Genomic DNA, 19,928 nt, shown 5'->3' with positions numbered 1-19,928 from the left:
AGTCAGAATCCTTGCCAGTCCACTGCAACTGTAGATCCTGATCTACCTTCCACCCGCCCTTATGCATGGCAGAGAAGGGAGATTCTAAGGACTACATCTGGAGCAGTTACCCACTTGCTGTACATTAAAGGAGCTGGATGCAACACATCCTGAGTAACTTATGTGAGTTTAAGGTGTTTCTGTGAAACAAATGCAATTAATAAGACTTTAAAATCCTAATATGCTGAAAGAATTGTTGGTTAGCAATCCAGTAGGATTTGGACAAGAGCTGCCTTCTGCATTTTAAAAAATTGCTACATGAATGGTGTTACAATCAGTGTGTGGAATGTTTTCTCTTGCCAAGGCACAGCATTTTTCCTTGTGTGTACTGGAAAAGAAAAACTGCTATGCGCTTTTCCTGAAAGGCTGGCAAAATGAACAGATAAAATGAGTCTCAATTCCATACAAAGGGGGCTGCATATAACTACAAAACACACATTATGTAAACCTAGAGAAAGCATGGTATCTTGTGGATCAACTTCTGTTACATCATTTATTAAAGGTATCGGAACATTTCTCAGTCACTGAGACAGTCCAGTGGACTATTTCCTTATGTACCTGAGCAAAAATGAATGACTAGATCTATTATTCGGTAGTACCTCTCAATCACAGGGACAAGTTAAAAAGGGTATCTTCCAAGATACTTTCTGTACCAGCCAGCACCTTATGGAGCCTTCTCACTTCTCATTTGTGGGGTGGGAATCACTGCACTGTGATGCTTTCCTGTGCCATTTGGATAACATGGCACTATTAAAGCCATCAACGATTCCCAATGAACAGACTACTAAAACTACAAATGGTTAGCAGACATGGAAGGAAAAAGTGATAGGAATGGTTAACCAACCGAAGCTTTCAGTGCCTTTGCCCTGGAAACACTCTTAGGATAAAATCCTATGGTTCCTGGAGAGTACTGCCTCAGACTCTTTCAACTTTCTATTCCACCCCCTCCCACTAAAAAAAGGATGGATTTTAAGCTGAAATTTGGACAAAATTAAGACAACATGCTTAAATTTTTCAGTTTGTTTAATTATATCTCTAAAACAAACAGGAGACTCACCCACCATCTTGTAATCCACTACCCACAGCATGAGAAAAGCCAAAAAATGAACAGAATATTTGCATTTCTCAGAGATATAACCAGGAGAGAGTAATTTTTTTAAGAACATTGAAAGCCAAGTATAGTTGTCATGTATTCAATGATCATCACTTACTGAAATTAACTTGAGTGTCTCGGGGCAAGTTTTATGCCCAAAACCTTTACCTCTGATAATTAAATACTAACTGCCTTACTACTAACAACAGTAAGACATACAAATTATATTGTTTAGCTGAAACAAACTGAAAGCTTATGTCATATCTGACACTTGATTAATTTTCGCAGGATATGTGTGGCCAATAATAGAGATCATTGCAATTGGCCAAGTGTTATGCATGAACGTTAACTGTCCCAGAGTGAACAGGAATATCAAAAGATACAACTATTCAAACATTCCTGGTACAATGACAATATCCGTCTAGCAGGGCAGAAAAATGTACATATGTATCAGTATGCCCTACCTCACTGTATGGATTAATACCCATCCTTAAAAAAATCGCAATACATTCAAGGGACTCTTATTTTGCCCCTTACAAAATCACTAAGATATATAATAAAGGAAATGCTGCAAGTTTCACAGCTTTGCCTACAACAAAGGTATTGTCATTTTTCCTACAGAAGTAACTGATAAAGTATGAGTCCGATCTTCAACAACAGTGATTCAACATTTCTTATTCATCTGAAGGTTTATATTGCTTCCCCCAAATCTGATTATTTAAAAAGACTTGAGCATGTAAATTAGCAATCCCAGAAACAAAACTGGCAAAACAGACATGCTATGGGCACATCTTGAGAAGGCATTTGTGCTACAGAAAATCAAAGGGAGAAGAATAGAAGGCCACGTATGACGTACAGGCATCTTTCCAGAGGGCTGCCGTAAGTGGCAGACAATCTGATGGTACATAACAGCAACACACTGCAACAACAAGGTGTTAAGCATTGTCTACGCCAGAACACATTTCTTGTCCTCTTCATAATATATCAAATATGCAGGATAAATCTGATGCTTCTCAAAAATGATGTAGATGGATGCATCCATCAGATTATCCACACAGCTGTCATAACACCTGGTCGGATCAGTTGACTTTGCTGGGGGACGACTGTAAGTTGAATGCCCTTTAGCAGAATCACCAACCAGAACTTGAGCCACGAACAGAACAAACTCCTTTGAATTCGCTTTATGTTGACAGTAGTTGTGCGAATACTGTGCATCTCTGGCAAAGTAGCTCCCTAGAAAGATTGGGGGGGGGGGTGGATAGGGAGTTAATTAATGTGCTGGCTCTCATAGACAAAAGGTAGGAAACTTTAACTCTCTTGATGGAATGAGCTGTAGGCTAACAACAGAGGCCATACTAGTTATGGATAATGGGAGCTGGAATCTAATAGCATCTGGAAGGCCAAATGTTCCCCATCCCTGATACAGAGTGAAGTACAGAATGCGCTCCAGACAGTAGAGCCCCAACAAGCATCTTCTGAATAAAAACAGGCAACTAGAAAATTCCCCCCCAAATTTGAAGAAGTACTTTCTTAAAGGCAGTGCTAGTAACCCCCAGATAGATTAGGGGGGGGGGGGTACTAGAAATAGCCAGTGTTGCTGTGCAGCTCCAATGAGATAGCACATGTACAGCACCCTAAAGTTTTTGATGTGCAATGGTGCTCTGGAGTACAAAAATTTCAGGACTTTCTTTCAGACCTTTTTGTCCATATATTTAAAATCTGTATTGTGTATTCTAAATAAACACCTGCAGGAATATTTACAACGGATGCTCCTTATAATGCAAAGGGACATGAAAAGGCAGAAAAGCAGGAGTTTATCCAAAATCTGACTGTATCAATCAGAGCTTAAACATGGAATATGACTTCTATGACTTCACAGCATAAAAGCTGAGAAGAACACAGCCATTTGTTTACTGTTCATTTTCCAAATCTTGCTTGGATAATGTGATAAACTATTAACTGATTTATTCAACTAATAACTGCCCACATTTTCACTTTGGAATCTGATTATTCCCATCTTTCTAATGTTCTTTCAATAACATAATTTCAGTTAATTTCCCAAGGTAAAAAACCTCACAACAATCTTGTAGCTATTTATGTTCATCAAACAGTCAGCATTTTCTAATTCACTTTTTTTGGCAATTTGCAGACTGAGATTCTACAATAGGGATCAAGTTTCATGAATATGAAAAGAAGTAGAATGAGTGAAGTTAGTATTCACATCACACCTCGTTGAAGAAAGACAGGTTTCCTTACCTGTAACTGTCATTCTTCGAGTAGTCATTTGTGTATTCACACATATGGCTTCTTTGCGCATGCATGGAGCAGTTTTTCGGGAAGATTCAAAAGCTGACTAATTAGTATTTGGAGAGAGCCCAGCCCCCTATGCAGCTAGCATGAGGGCGGGGCTCCAGCCAAGACCTCAGTTCAAAGCTGAGACCCCCATCATCACCGCATGAATAACGCAGAATAACGCATGTGTCCAAGAGAAACACCAGAGGGGATGGTGGGTGGATATGCGTGAATACACAGATGACCACTTGAAGAACAACAGTTACAGGTAAGGAAACCTGTCTTTATTCTTCGTGGTCTCTGTGTATCACACATATGGGCGACTGGCAAGCTTACCTCGAGGAGGAGGGTGGTGTGGCTCAGTGCAGCAGAGCAGAGAGGACGGATCTGCCAAAGGGACAGTCCTCTCTTGACCTGACATCAAGGTGGCAGTGTTTAAAAAGGTCAACGGATTAGACCATGTGGCCACCTTACAGGGGTCAATCAAGGGCACTCCAGCATAGAGTGCAATAGAGGTGGATGTGGCTCTACTCGAGTGAGTGAGCCTTGACAGGTCCAGAACATTGAAGGTCAGAGAGATCATAGGCCAGACGAATGGCATGGATGATCCACCTTAAGGCTATATCGGGTGTCCTCTGTGTGGCTCACCATAAAGGATGAACAGCCTTTGAGTCTGTCTTAGGGATTGGGTTCTTGATGTATAAAAGGCAAGAGCCCTTCTGACATCAAGGGAATGCAATGCAGTCTCTAAGGTGGAAGATGTACTCTGGAAGAACGAGGGCAGGATTATTGGCTCATTCACATGATAATATGACACTACCTTAGGCAGGAAGGTAGGATTAGGCCGGAGGACGACTTTGTCTTTATGAAAGACCATGTATGGGGTATCAATCCGGAGGGCTGCCAGTTCTGTTGCTTGATGGGCAGAGGTGACGGCTACGAGGAAGGCTGTTTTCCACGACAGGAGATGGAGATCACATGAGTGCATAGGCTTGAAGGGAGACTTGGTAAGTGCGTGGAGGACAACAGACAGGCTCCATGATGGAGGTGGTTGTCTGAGGGGAGGAGTTAAATTCCAGATCCTTTTGAGAAATTTGTATATGAGGGGATGAGAGAAAGCTGTTCACCCCTGAACTGGATTGTGGAAAGCCAATATGGTAGCCACGTAGACCTTAATCAACGAATAGGAGAGGCCTCTTTTGTATAAGGAGTTCAAAAATGAGAGGATTTCAACTAGAGAGGCTGTGGCTGGAGCAAAGTTATGCTGGTTTGCAAAGGCCTGAAAGGTTACCCATTTTGCATTGTAAGACTTGCAAGTGGACAGTTTAAGCGATGCATCTAGCACAAACTGGAGATCAGAAGGAACTAAGTCTGACGAATCCTCCATGCTGTGAGATAAAGTGTTGATAGGTTGGGATGGAGAGTTCTGTCATGACCTTGGGTGAGCAAATTGTCCCAACTGGGTGAGCAAATTGTTCCAAGTAGATGACAGAATGTCTGTTTGGACAGGTCAAGTAGGAGAGGAAACCAGTGTTGACTGGGCCACAAAGGAGCAATGAGAAGCACATTCCTACGATTTTGCAAGATCTTTGTCAAGACCTTCAGAATCAGCGGGAAGGGGGGAAATAGGTAAAACAGATTCCCACTCCAGGATAGGAGAAAGGCATCTTCCAGAGAGTGCCTGCTGAGACCAGATCCCGAGCAATACTGGGGGCAGACTCTGTTGTGTTTGGTAGTGAACAAGTCTATCTGGGGTATGCCCCAATGGATCCATAAAGTTTGGAGGACCGCAGGATTCAGTTCCCACTCATGGCATGTGGCGAAACTCCTGCTCAAGAGGTCTGCTACAACACTGGTTTTGCCTGCTACATGTAGAGCAGCTCACTTGGCTATACACCAGAGCCATATAGTTATGGCAAGGTGTGCTAGGCTGTTTGATCTGGTTACCTCTTGTCTGCTTATGTATGCCACCACTGTAGTATTGTCCATCAGACTCTGATGTGACGATCTCAAACGTGGTTTTGGAAGGCAACCAAAGCTTTCTTGATTGCCAGGAGCACAAGGAAATTGATATGGTGACAGCTTTCTGTGGGACTCCACCTGGACTGGATGGTGGCTTGTCCACAATGAGCACCCCAACCAAGGAGGGAGGCATCTGTTACAATACTCACTTGAGGATCCTGAGAGGAGAAGGGAGTGAGCTACAATAAGCCAGTCATCGAGGTAGGGGTATACATGAACACCTTGGAGGCGCAGATCACTGACATGCATTTGGTAAATAATCTGGGTGCAGCTGCTAGCCCAAAGGGGAGAACAGTAAATTGGAAATGTTCATTGTTTATCTGGAATTGGAGGAAGTATCTATAGGATTCTTCAATCGTAATATGAAAATAAGCATCCTTCAAGTCAATGGACATGAACCATGCACCTTCAGAGCAAGGGGAGGATGGTCTAGAGAGATACCATCCTGAAACGTTTGGGTCGAATATACTTATTCAGAGAACGGAGATCCATGTGAGGACAAAGACCCCTGTCTTTCTTCGGTACTGTGAAATACCTGGAATAGAATCCAGGATTTTTTGATGGTACAAGTTCAATAGCTCCTTTATAAAACAGGGAGGCAATGTCCTGTAATAGAGGTGGTGATGGAGCTGTTCATTCTGGTACCACAGAGCAAGGAAGTGTAGTAAACTCGATATGGTATCCATGGGCAATGCCTGAAAGCACTCATGAGGCTGAGGTTATGGTAGCCCAGGTGTGGAGAAAGGGCTGGAGTTGATGGTTGAACATAGGAGAGCCAATGCGAGACATATGAAGGAGTCACAGATGCCTCCTGGAATTGTCTGGGCACCTCCAGGAAGATCGAACCTGTGAAAGGGGATCTTGGCATCCAGGCTAAGGGCCGTATGCTGTCTAGTAGTAGTGATGGCAGGGGTCTTAGGCTGGTAGGAAAATAGATGCCACTTATGTGAGGTATATTGCCTTTGGGGTATTGACTGATTGATCCCCATGCAGCGAGCAGTGTTCCTGGCCTTTTGAACTGAGTCCATTCAGTTTTCAGTGGTTTTGTGGAACAAGCCAGTGCTGTTAAATGGCATGTCTTCTATATGTGCTTTGGCCTCCCCTGACAGCCCAGAGGATCGGAGCCATGCGAAGTGATGGAGACCTATTGCTCCCGCCATATTGCAAGCGACACCCTCAGCTTGGTGTCGCACTGTGAGGATCTCTTGTCTGGCTAAGTGCATAGCCTCATTCTTGATTTTGTTTGCCAGGTCTTGGGCGTCCTTAGATAGTGAAGAGTATAGGGACACCATTCTATCCCAAAGCATGAGAATCTGGCCATGGTAGCTTGATAATTGGCCATTTATAAAGACAGGGCTGATGAGGAGTAAAAAGTGGTGACCAATGGTGTCAGGACGCCTACCTTCCTTGTCAGATGGGGTGGCATGCTCTCTCCTGGAGTGAGACTGGGTGCACTCTACAATGACAGAGTTTGGCCTAGGGTGATGAAACAGGAATTCAGCATTTCTTGAATGCAATATAAATTCTGGAGGCAGCACAGTGGCGGAGCCACAGATGCCGAGGACCTCCATTCATGATGGATCGCATCCAGCAGAGTTGGGAGGAGTGGTATGGTAACAGGTCCAGCAGACTCTGCATAGACAGCCTCAAAGACTGGGTCTTTAGTTCTCGAGGGTTTTTGTCTAGGATTAAGACCTAGACCATGGGCCATTCAAAGAACCTGGGATGCAAAGAATCCAGTATCCTCAGGTGGCCGGGACAGGTCTGAGAAGGTCATCATGAAACCTGGAGGAGCATCAGAATGCCAGTCTGGAGAAGATGCCATTGAGACCAAGGTATACTGCCCTTGTTCGGACAGGCCTTTGGTTCTATTGGTACGATGGCTGAGCAAGGAAGATGGAGGTTGCCTATCTGTGAACAGTAGAAAATTGGCAGGGTCTTGAGTCAGCTGTTGGAATGCACCGCGAAAGCTGGGACCAGGCAAGGGGTTATGTTCCGAACCTGATGGGCTCCAGTGGGACCCTTGTCTTGAGCTGATGGATCCCCAGCGTTCTACATAGAACTCGGAATCGAATTGAATTGAAAAATCGAAATCCCCTTGGCCCCTTGGGGGAGATCAATGTCTTTTATGCAGAGTCAGAGTCGGAGATCAAGAGCATCGTTTGGCTCTTTGTCTCTCAGGCTGGAGAAACACACTCAGTACCGAGGGTGAAGGCTTGGCTTGGCTTGGTTCTTTACCAGAAGCTGGGCTGACTGAGGAGGCTGAGCCGATGACTCCTGAATCTCTCTTTCGGACACCAAAGTGCCCCTTGGAGGTTGGAAGGGTTGTAGGGATTGTCCCTGGTTCCCCTGGCTTTGGGGTGGCACTGTGACTACAGCACACGGGAGGCTGCTAGGTACCAACAACTCAGAGTGCAAATGGGCGCTTTTTGTGCTTTCCTTCTCTTAAATAAGGGTAAGTGACTTTCAAGGCTTTGCTTTCTTTTCCAACTTCTTTTGTTTTGACACTTTGGGCATTTTCCCAGGTGGGGGAGGCAACAAGTCATCTGGGTTTTGAGCCGAAGCCGCAGAAGTAGATGGCTGAGGGTCTTTGGCATGCAAAGAGCAGCTCCAAAGTTCTGCCATTAAATGGTCAGGCTGGTACTTCCTTGCCTGCTTTGTAAAAGCTTGGCAGTGGTTACAAGACTCAACAACATGATACTCTCCCAGGCAAAACGAACTAAGGAAGTGGCTGTCGGTTGGTGGGAGCTTACTGCCGTATGAGGTACAGTTGCAGAAAGCAGCCTGAAGTGTCATTGCCTGCCGGCAAGGCACAACAAAAGCCCCCAGTGGCAAATGCCAAGGGCTACGAATACCTATCCTCCTCCTCCTCCATTTTGTGCTTAGAGCAATAGGGAGAAGGTATAGCGAAAAGGAAACCTGACCAGCAGCAGCTTTTATGTATAGCCCATGAGGTAAGTTGGAAAAGAACTTCCCGATGCACTCACAATGGCAGTCAAAGAAGAACTAAGGTCTTGGTGGGAGCCCCACACTCACGCTAGCTGCGTTGGGGGCTGGGCTCCTACCAAATACTAATTAGTCAGCTTTAGAATCTTCCTGAAAACTGCTCCATGCATGCCCAAAGAGCCCATATGTGTGATGCACAGAGACCACGAAGAATAGTGGAGTACAAAAAGTTTTTCTTCATGCCATGTCAGCAATAGCTTTTCAAATTTTAATCCTCTAGACTGCCAAACTGTCAAAAGTGGAAGCATTCCTTCATGAAATTTCTCATCTATTTAAACCAATTCCTTCCTTAATTGGATAGCATCTTCATTTGCATCACTCATATAAAATAAAATATTCACCAGGATAAGGTAAATTTATGCAAGACATGACTTTCTTCAAAGGGAATGTACCAAAATGGTTTTGATACAAAGAGCTTGCGAGTGCTTTGCTTTAACATTTTACCTTTCCCAAAGACAGTTCCATTGGTCCCACAAATTCTCCAGTCAAAGTTGTCATTGCAGATAGCTTCCAAGAAAGAATAATTAGTACCATGGAACAGGAGTTTCTCTTCAACGTTCTGTCCTCCTTTTTTCTTCTTCATCTGCTCTTTTTGCCTATTATGAAACAAACGTCTCTCACTCTCTGTTGAACTTAAGGTTAGCAATACTGTATCTCTTACACCTATTAGGATGATGTGCCTCATTTTATTTAATTCCTTTTTACATCTATATCCTGCATTTTCTTCTTGCAAGGCATCCAAAGTAGCTTACACAATCCATTTCATCCTTACAACCCTGTAAGGTAGTCTAGGCTGAGAGTCAGTGACAGACACTGCAAAGCACTTCCAATGAGCTTCATGGCCAAGTAGGGACCAGAACATGGATCTCCTCAATCCTAGTCCAACACTTTAACCACTATGCCCAAATAACACATTTGAGTGGCTATCCCTGATTTACCACCAGTTTTAAGCACTTGAGGAACAAGGAAGTTTTTTTTTTTAATCTTCGCGGTGACCAAAAAGTGGTGATGATTGGCACAAGAGAGTGGACAAGAAAGGTTCAAGACCTCTGACACTGACAGGAGGACCAAAAGGGAAGGAGCAGCAACCCACAGCGAGCTCAGTCATGTACACACCACAGTTGTTGCATGAACAACCAATCTATGACACTTATTTGCAGGGTGGGTTGTTGTGTCATGCAAACAGGTCCCATCATTCCTAAACACCAGCTCTACCATAGCCATCACTTGATTAGGAGGCTGGAGACAATAAAGAAGACAGGAAGGTGGCCAGAACACAGAAAGGAGAAAGGACAGAATCCAGCTGAATGTGGGCAAAAGCACATCTTCAGGCTTCTTCTGTGGTGGTGATGGGAATAAAGAAATGATAGTTCTTTAATAAATATTTATAGAATAAATATATATTTAACTTCTTAACATAGTTTTTTCAAGTTCTTGAATGAGACATGTAGGGATTTTCAGACATATGCTCCATCACACTGGCATTGCTATTATTTAGGAAAAGATTTAAAAGGGGTTTTTTGCTAGCTTCACACCAACAGAAAAAAATGCTTGAAAGGTGGGAAACACCACTTAAATGTGACTGATGAAGCAAATAATGAGCTACAAATATTGTGAGCCAACATTGTGCCCGCCTGGGATGCAGGACAACTGGTACCTAGTTCCTTTTCAGCCACAAAGCTCACTGGGTGGCTTTGAGCCATCAGCTGATTCTCGTGTATGTAGCAGGGTGATTGTGAGGCTTAAAAGGAGAGGGAGAGGAAGGGAATCATACAGGCCATACACCCCTGGAGGAAAATGCAGGATTCACATATGTCAAATAAATTTTGTTCTGGTAGAGGAAAGGCACACTCATAATCCTTATGAACCAGTTAATGAGATGCAGATGACAAAGACGGATACATGTTTATTGCCATATTTATGCATCTTTGTACTTGGATTGTATGCCGTGGGTGCTGGCAGCCAAACTGACTGGTGGGACAGAGGGCAGGTCAGCAGAAGCAATGCCAAGGAGTCAGGGGAGGTAGAACAGTCTTTGAATCCACAGCAATCAGAAAGTGATGCACCGAAAGAGGAAGCTGAGGTGCACAACATGTAAAGGGTATACAGAAATCACTCAGTCATACAAAAGATCTCCTTTGGACCCATGTTCTACTGCTTGTCAGGATCAGGGCTGGAATGACCCTGCAAAGTGCTTGCAGAACCAGGAACACCTGCAAGGAACATCTGTGGAGCAATTGTGCAGTGCAGAATTGCTGGAGGTCCTGAAGACCAGCATAAAAGGCTTCACTGCACTGCTGCTCCTCGCCACAGCAATGCAAGTAGTCTCCAGGACTCTAATGTGCTCCAGCCTGCTTCTGCTTGTTCCATTTGCTCCTGTCTTGCTCTTGTTTGATCTTGTGCACTCTAGTCTGCCGTTGCCCTGCTCCTGCAAGTTCTTGCTTGCACCAGTTGTTCCTGCCCTGCTCCAGCCCCCTCTTGTCCAGACCACCTTTGCATGACTGCTTCCCTGGCATCAGACCACTGGACTGTTTCTGGACTGTGTTCTCTCTTTCACTTGTGTATAATATTGGACTGCCTGCTACCCTGACCCTGGACTGCTGACCACACTACCAGCCTCAAGCCCTACTAAGTTGTAGGACCTGGCTTCACACCAGTACCCTGATCCTGCTGTTCTGCCTGTCCCAACTGTCACCCATGCCCCAGCCCTTACTCTGCTCCAACAACAACTCCCATTCCACTGAGGAGCAAGTGGCACTAAAATGAGTGGGAAGTGAGAATCCACACAGCCACAGTAAGAATGATGATCACAGAAATAAAGAAATATGTGAGCCGCACAGAAAAGCAGCATTTGGAGCACAGGAACGAATTCCAAAAGCATCCCAAAGCTTTGCCTTTGTTTATCCATCATAAAGCTTACACCAGAGCAAGCCTACTCAGAAGCAGCATAGTACACAATTCCAGATGATATATATACATTGTAAGGAGGACTGGATTGCTCAGGAGAAAGCATGGCAAGTTTTGCATGCATCCACAGCTATCCCTTTGCATGCAATTATAATGATTGTTATATCCTTTTAGAAGCCAGCAGAATCCCTTTGAACAGTAGATACCCCAAGTATCCACACCCACCCACACAAAATACACAGAGAACCCCCAAAAGCATGTATGCATGCACTCACGCACATGCACCCCTCCCTCCAAAGCATGCAAACACAGACCCACATGGAAAAGCAATTCTGGAACCCAGGAGAACCCTATAGCAAAAAGGGACACTGAAATATGCATTTTCACATGAGCATTTCTCCCCCCACAAATACCTCTCCATGCCCCCTGAGAAATCAAGCATATGCATGGATTAACTAAGGTCTGAGCATTCACAAACACCAGCTCCTGCTGACACATGCCTTCCTCTCCCTCCAAAGGCAAAAGAAAAATCCATATGGGTTGTTTCAAAAATGGATGGTGCTCCCTCTGCTGATCCTGTGTGCTGGCTGCTTTGTTCAGCCATGTGAATAATGGTTAGAACGTTGCCTTGCTCAGAGCATCCCCTTCCTTCCCAAGTGATGCTGCCATGCAGGACTGCCTCTGCGTTACTCACGGAGCCTCAGTGTGGTGCCATGTTTGTTGGACAATTATTCTTTCCATCTCCCACAATTACACACATGAAATCTTATTCAGCAGCTCTTCTGTATCTTGCTATCTCAGTGCTCGCTTGCTCTCATGCATGCACACACATACATGCACACTCACAACTTTGAGAGTTTTGTAACCATAAGAATTACATCTATGCTATTCTTCAAAAAGAAGATATGCTTCTTTTTGAAGAAAAGAAATGCTTCCCATGTGCATCTGCCAGTTCACTTGTGCAGGTATATGCCCATATGAGTGGATCAGTCAGTTCCTCAATCTACATGGTGGTTGCAGCTTCCTTTCTGTAGTGAAGGGTAAAGTCACTTTTTACATTACAGTGCAGGAAGATTTGCAGTTGTTCACATTCTCTTGCAGCTCTGTAGGGGTAGGTCTGCATTATTATACTCACTGCAGATGAGGAAACTGGCTGAGAGTGAGTGACTGGCTCATTTAATGCTGACTTGATGGTCTCACACCTGAGATCCAGGGATTTCCTGATCTCTAATTAAGTTTCTTAGGCTGCAGTCCTCATGTAATGCCATTAAACCTCCAAAATCAGAGGTTTACAGGTTCCCATACAGAGCAGAAGTAACTGCTACTTCCCCACACTCCCATCCTGCATTTTTGTTAGCTGAGCTTCTTCATCAACTGGGGCACCTCTTGAACAGGAAGAGATGGGAGAAACTTCAGGGTAAGATAATCTGGCCTTTCTAGTCTCCACGCCTCCTCCCAAATTTCCCTCTTTAACTTCCTCATAAAGTCACTTTCCTGATCTCAGAGATCAGCCAGCACACCTTGTTTCCAGATAATCTGAGGGGGCAGACAAGTGACAGGGCAGAGCTCATTTACTTAAATATTCATGTTTGTATCTTGCTTTTTTCCCTTTCAAGCAACTCAAGGCAATTAGCAGAATTCTCTTCCTCTCAATCTCATCCTCACAACAAGCCTGTGAGATAGGTTGGGTTGAGCATCTGTGCCTGGCCCAAACTCACCCAGTTGGGTTGGGTGTTGTCTCTAATCTTAGAGCTGGGAATCTGAAAAATCCAGTGGTCCTTCAGACACTGTCTAGAGGTCAGAGGATTGCTCCCTCACATAAACCAGAGCCACATGAATCTGATGATCTGTTCATGCAAGCAGTCCATTCATACAGCAGAAGGTTTGAATACATGAGCTGGCAATGAGAATGGGAAGAGTCATTCACTTTAGAACTTTTTGGCATTTGTACTGTGGCCATTTCTAAAATCAAACTGAGATTCATGACACAAGGCATCCAACTTTGCCTTCCAACTTATTTCTTCCTTGACTTGAGAAGCAGCAGGGGATAACATTTGAGATTTAAACTCACACTCATAAGACACAGTTATCAGCACAAAGCTAAAAGTAAGAGATACACAATCTGCCCATGGTGTTTCTTGTTTTGCTTTTTGTTTTTAAATGCAAACTGCCAGTTGAAAAGAGAGATAAGGGAGTGCCTACTTGTCCTTTCCCTCTCTGCTACTGTCAACCCAAAGTGGCATTTCCTGAGCTGATTTCACCTTCTATCTTTTACCCTATGGATGAGAAAGCTACTGGGGGAGTTTGAGTGGAAAATCAGGAGAAAAGAGGATTAAGCATCCTAACTTGTTTTTAGCTCTCCTGAGCACATCTTCAGTGGTTGCTTTTTAGTAAATAACCAAACCAGAGGAGCCCACTTCAGGCATTTATATTTGAACATGCAAAGGAGCCTTTGGGAATGCACAGGCTATTGCTACTTGTGGTGGCAACATACCCAGGCTGTTACGCACTCACTGAGGCTGAAGGCGTGCCCATCTTTCACAAGATTCTGAACAAGTGAGGGGAGTTTGGCAGATTGTTTCTATGTCTCTCTGCAATATTCAAATTAGCCCTTCCAAATCCCTTGTAACACTGGGTGAGTTAATATGATGAGATGGATACAAACCATTGAAAGACTTGCCAAAGGGATGGGTTCTGAATCCTTTTAATTTTCTTGATGACATAATTGCTCATTGTCGTTTGAAAGAGATTCGCAATTTTAGTGTATTCATGGGATGTTTTGCTGAGTTCAACAGCCTAAAACCAAAAGTATCACAGAGTGTTGGTTACATTTATTTCCAAAAAGTCAAGCACACAGCATTTTCAGTTGGTTTAGCAGCAAAATCTTGAAATGCTGCAAAATTCCTGAAGCTGTAACTTCAGAGATGGATGGAGATCTTATCTGTTCCACTTGGCAAAGAGAGTAATAATGCCACAGCAGCTGCCATGTAGCCCTTAGGAGACGGCATTCCAATCCAGTCTCTTCTCTTCACCGCAATTTCCCTATGACTCTCACCCATCAACAGCCTATTAATTCTCTCTCCCCACTATATATAAAGTGCCTTTATATTCTCTCTCTCTCTCTCTCTCTCTCTCTCTCTCTCTCTCTCTCTCTCTCTCTGATAATATATAATGAGGGGCAGAATAAGAATGTGTGTGTGTATGAATGTATGTAAAGTTGTTCAAAGATAGGCTGGACATGCACATGTGGAGCCTGCTGGAGCCAGGGTTCAGACTAGATGGCCTGGGAGACCCTTTCTGACTCGCACTGTTTCTGTTTTTCTGTCTGAATTACTGACTCCATTTGCATAATGTGGCAATGCATCATTGGTAACTAGTCTCAGTGAGCTGTCATATTGTGTGAACTTGGACCCTCCCCCAGGGTGGCTTGTTTTTCCCCAACAAGCCATCCTAATACAGGGCTTGTGTCGAGGGTTGTCATTTCACCTGAACCCAGGCGAGTGACCCGATTCTGGGTTGTGATAGGTGATGAGTGAGCCACTGTGCAAAACCCACAAAGGCCCTTTATTGATCTTGCTGAACTCTCCTGGACCCTCCACCAGAGACAGTCTCCAAATTTCCTAAGCAGAACAGTAGAGCCATCATCAGTGATTTGCCATCACTGCCACCATCATTATCACTGCAAGCATCGCCATTATCATCATCTTGCCCCAGAATTTAATTCATGGTGGTTTTGGTGAATTAAAAAAGTGGGGTAGTTCACAACTCTTACTACTGGAAACCTGAGGCCTTGCCTGGTCTACGTCCTGGTAAGCACCTACTGTCAACCAAGTCAAGTGCCACCCAGAGACAGTGACAAAGCCAGGCTTCCAGTACATTTCTTTCCTTTGACAGCTGTCAAAGTGCAAGCAGCTGCATGAGGAAGGGGTGTGTGTGAATGTATCACCTCTTTTGCAGCAATGTTCTATATGATTAATTTTGAACCTGACAGGTCTCACTCTCTTCCATGCCTCCTTCCTTTTCCTCAACCACTAGGTGCTCAGAAAAATGGGAAGTGCAGCCAGACCCATTTACAGGAGCACTTATTTTTGAGAGCAATCAAAAACATTCCTTTTTAAACAAAGTTTTTGACAAAGATTAACAAGTTTGGTGGGGCATTTATCAGGGATATATATATCTTTGCACACTTTTGCAAACTGTTGACATCATTTTTTAAAATCTCCAAAACATTTACACATTTTTGGTGCTAAAAATGATGCAAAAAGTTAATAAATCAGCAACAGTTGCTCCAATGTGTTGCCAAGGGACTACAGATGTACCCTCCCATCTGCTGCTTGCCTGCTTGCCAGCCTGCCCAATGCTGTGCCACGCCACAAAGGCCCCCAGGGATACTGCCGCCAACAAGGGATGAGGTCTGCACCCGGCTCCTCACCCCAGTGCTTCCACCTATGCATTGCCATCTACACACTCACCCTCCCCAGACACCTGGCAGCCAAAGGGTGTGAAGCCGTTTGGGGCCATCTGGGGCTGGGTAGGGCCAGGGGCTTTTTGGTTGTGTTGCAGGGAGGTTGGGCTTGGTAAATTTTAAATGTTGTACTGGTGAGGTTTTCTCTTTTGAGTGGAGCCAGAGGCATTTTGTGCATTAGGGCTCCTCCTTTAAATGCATAGCATCCTAGTTTTATGTCTGCATTCTATATTTACATCTGTGTTTTAAATTGGAATGGAAGTTCCTGGGGAGCAGAGGGGCATTGCCATTGGGGTGGTTATGGGCAGGGGAAGGTACGGCACTAGGGGTTTAAAAAGTCATTACAGAAGGAGGGCAGATGGTTAGTAGTTAGAGGTTGTCCCCTCTTCTGTTTTTTTCCCCAAACGGAAGGTACCAGGCAGTGATATCAATTGGCCCTCAGGCTCGGTGGTGCTGTTGCTGAATGATTTGTTGTTGTTAGTCGTGAAGTCGTGTCCGACCCATCGCGACCCCATGGACAATATTCCTCCAGGCCTTCCTGTCCTCCACCATCCCCCAGAGTCCACTTAAGCTCATGCCGACTGCCTCAGTGACTCCATTGAGCCACCTCATCCTCTGTCATCCCCGTCTTCTTTTGCCTTCTATTGTTCCCAGCATTAGACTCTTCTCCAGCGAGTCCTTCCTTCTCATTAGGTGGCCAAAGTATTTGAGTTTCATCTTCAGCATCTGGCCTTCTAAAGAGCAGTCAGGGTTGATCTCCTCTAGGACTGACCGGTTTGATCACCTTGCGGTACAAGGGACTCACAGGAGTCTCCTCCAGCACCACAATTCAAAGGCCTCAATTCTTTGGCGCTCAGCCTTCCTTATGGTCCAACTTTCACAGTCATAGATTGCAAGTGGGAAAACCATAGCCTTGGCTGCAGTCCCTGTCTGTGGTGATCTTGGACCCGAGGAAAATAAAATCTGTCACTACCTCCATTTCTTCCCCATCTATTTTCCAGGAAGTGAGAGGACCGGATGATACTGAGTTTCAAGCCAACTTTTGCGCTCTCCTCCTTCACCCGCATCAAGAGGCTCTTTAGTTCCTCTTCACTTTCTGCCATTAGAGTGGTATCATCTGCATATCTGAGGGTGTTGATATTTCTCCCAGCAATCATAATTCCAACTGGTGATTCATCTAGGCCCGCCTTTCTCAAGATGTGCTCTACATATAAGTCAAATAGGCAGGGCGACAGTATACAGTCTTGCCGAACTCCTTTCTCAATTTTGAACCAATCAGTGGTTCCGTGTCCAGTTCTCACTGTTGCTTCTTGACCCACATATAGGTTTCTCAAGGGACAAATAAGATGGTCTGGTACTCCCACCTCTTTAAGAACTTGCCACAGTTTGTTGTGATCCACACAATCAAAGGCTTTAGCATAGTCAGTGAAGCAGAAGTAGATGCTTTTGTGGAACTCCCTAGCTTTCTCCATGATCCAGCGTATGTTGGCTATTTGAGCTCTAGTTCCTCTCCCTCTTCAAAATCCTGCCTGTACTTCTGGTAGTTCTCAGTCCACCTACTGCTGGAGCCTAGCTTGTAGGATTTTGAGCGTAAGTTTGCTAGCATGTGAAATGAGTGCAATGGTGCGGTAGTTTGAACATTCTTTGGCATTGCCCTTCTTTGCAGGAGGAATGTAAAATGACCTTTTCCAATCCCGTGGCCACTCTTGAGTTTTCCAAATTTGCTGGCATATTGAGTGTAGCACTTTTACTGCATCGTCTTTCAGATTTTGAATAGCTCAGCTGGAATACTGTCGCCTCCACTAGCTTTGTTGTTCCTCAGACTTTCTAAGGACCATTTGACTTCACATTCTGAGGTCAGTCACCACCCCATCGTGGTTATCAGGGACGTTAAGCTCTTTTTTGTATAGTTCTTCTGTGTAATCTTGCCACCTCTTAATCTCTTCTGCCTCTGTTAGGTCCCTGCCATTTTGGTCCTTTATCATGCCCATCTTTGCATGAAATGTTCCCTTCATATCTCCAATTTTCTTGAAGAGATCTCTGGTCCTCCCTATTCTATTGTTTTCTTCTATTTCTTTGCACTGTTCATTGAAGAAGGCATTCTTGTCTCTTCTAGCTATTCTCTGGAATTCTGCATTCAATTGGGTGTATCTTTCTCTTTCTCCCGTGCCTTTCGCTTCCCTTCTTTCCTCACCTATTTGTAAAGCTTCCTCAGACAGCCATTTTGCTTTCTTGCATTTCTTTTTCTTTGGGATAGTTTTAGTTGCTAACTCTTGTACTATGTTGAGAACCTCCGTCCATAGTTCTTCAGGCACTCTATCAGATCTAATTCCTTAAATCTATTTGTCACCTCTACTGTATACGCATCGGGGATATGATTTCGGCCATACCTGAGTGGCCTAGTGCTTTCCCCTACTTTCTTCAATTTAAGCCTAAATTTTGCAACAAGCAGCTCATGATCTGAGCCACAGTCAGCTCCTAGTCTAGTTTTTACTGACTGTATAGAGCTTCTCCATCTTTGGCTGCAGAGCACATAGTCAATCTGATTTCTGTGTAGACTGTCTGGTAATGTCCATGTGTAGGGTCGTCTCTTGGGTTGTTGGAAAAGAGTGTTTGCTAGGACCATCGTATTCTCTTGACAAAATTCTACCAGCCTGTGCCTTGCTTCATTTTGTACTCCAAGGCCAAACTTGCCTAGTATTCCGGTTATCTTTTGGCTTCCTACTTTAGCATTCCAATCCCCCATGATGATAAGGACATCATTTTTTGGTGTCAATTCTAGAAGGTGTTGTAGGCCTTCATAGAACCGGTCAGCTTCAGCCTCTTCAGCATCAGTGGTTGGGGCACAGACTTGGACTATTGTGATGTTGAATTGTTTGCCTTGGATACGGACTGAGATCATTCTGACATTTTGGAGATTGTATCCCAAACATGTTTTGTATGTTTTCCTACTCTTTTATTGACTATGAAGGCTACTCCATTTCTTCTGAGGGATTCTTGCCCACAGTAGTATACCTGATGGTCATCTGAATTAAATTCCCCCATTCCTGTCCATTTTAGTTCACTGATTCCTAAGGTGTCGATGTTCAGTCTTGTCATCTCTTGTTTGACCACATCCAGCTTGCCTTGATTCATGGATCTTACCTTCCAGGTTCCTATGGAGAATAGATCTTTGCAGCATCGGACTCTCCTTTCACCACCAGATACATCGGCAACTGAGTGTCCTTTCAGCTTTGACCCAGTTGCTTCATTCCTTCTGGCGCTACTAGTACTAGACCTCTGCTCTTCCCCAGTAGCATATTGGACACCTTCTGACCTGAGGGGCTCATCTTCCGGCATCATATCTTTTTGCCTTTTGGTACTGTCCATGGGGTTTTCATGGCAAAGATACTGGAGTGGGTTGTCATTTCCTTCTCCAGTGGATCATGTTTTGTCAGAGCTCTCTGCTACGACCTGTCCGTCTTGGGTGGCCCTGCACAGCATAGCTCATAGCTTCATTGAGCTACGCAAGCCCCTTTGCCACAAGACAGTGATCCATGAAGGAGCTTTCATGTTGAATGCTAGGTTGATCCAAAATAAAACATCTCTCATTGATGATTTAATCATGGAAGAAGGGGCTGACCTGGCAGGTACCATGGAGACTTGGGCTAGAGAAGCGGAGGACATATCACTCATCCAGCTATGCCCACCTGAATATTTGGTCCAGCACCAATCCCACCTAGAAGGAAGGGGAAGGGGTATAGTCCTAATTTACTGAGATTCAATCTCCCTCATGGGGCTTCCTGTCCCTTTGAGGCCAGGTCTAGAGTGTTTGTACCTGGTGCTGAATGATCAAGACAGATAAAGGATTCTGTTGGTGTACCATGCACCCTTCTGCCCAATAGACTCCCTACCTGAGCTGGAGATAATCTCAGACCTGGTGCTGAGCTGGTGTTGAGGACCCCTAAGATGTTAGTCCTGGGGGACTTCAATCTCCATGCTGAAGCTGCTCTGGCTGGGGCAACTCAGGACTTCATGGCTGCCATGACAATCATGGGGCTGTCTCAACATGTCACTGGCCCAACAAATAAAAGAGGCCACACTCTGATGGTGCAATAAGGTCCT

General features: G+C 44.5%; 1 protein-coding gene across 5 annotated transcripts in view; it reads right to left on the bottom strand.

Annotated features, from left to right (window-relative positions):
* Window positions 1–1,044: 1,044 nt before the first annotated feature.
* LOC123016916 (zinc finger CCCH-type antiviral protein 1-like) overlaps window positions 1,045–19,928 on the bottom strand; it is a 57,697-nt gene continuing 38,813 nt past the window's right edge. Inside the window, exons 11-14 of one of the 5 annotated variants that reach the window (XM_044417672.1) lie at window positions 14,025–14,155; window positions 8,897–9,048; window positions 5,372–5,604; window positions 1,045–2,365 (exon numbers count right to left, since the gene is read on the bottom strand). In XM_044417672.1, the coding sequence (XP_044273607.1) occupies window positions 2,174–2,365; window positions 5,372–5,604; window positions 8,897–9,048; window positions 14,025–14,155 (708 nt within the window). In that variant the 3' untranslated portion in view covers window positions 1,045–2,173. Of the gene's footprint in view, window positions 2,366–5,371; window positions 5,605–6,848; window positions 7,358–8,896; window positions 9,049–14,024; window positions 14,156–19,928 lie in introns of those variants that run through there. The other 4 variants (XR_006413497.1, XR_006413496.1, XM_044417673.1 and 1 more) reach the window with 4 other exon arrangements.

This window comes from Varanus komodoensis, unplaced genomic scaffold (genome assembly GCF_004798865.1).
Source record: "Varanus komodoensis strain SLA01 unplaced genomic scaffold, ASM479886v1 scaffold9, whole genome shotgun sequence".
NCBI classification, from domain to species: Eukaryota; Metazoa; Chordata; class Lepidosauria; order Squamata; family Varanidae; genus Varanus; species Varanus komodoensis.
Note: the sequence above shows the minus strand (reverse complement) of the source record. Positions and strands in the feature narration are given on the sequence as shown.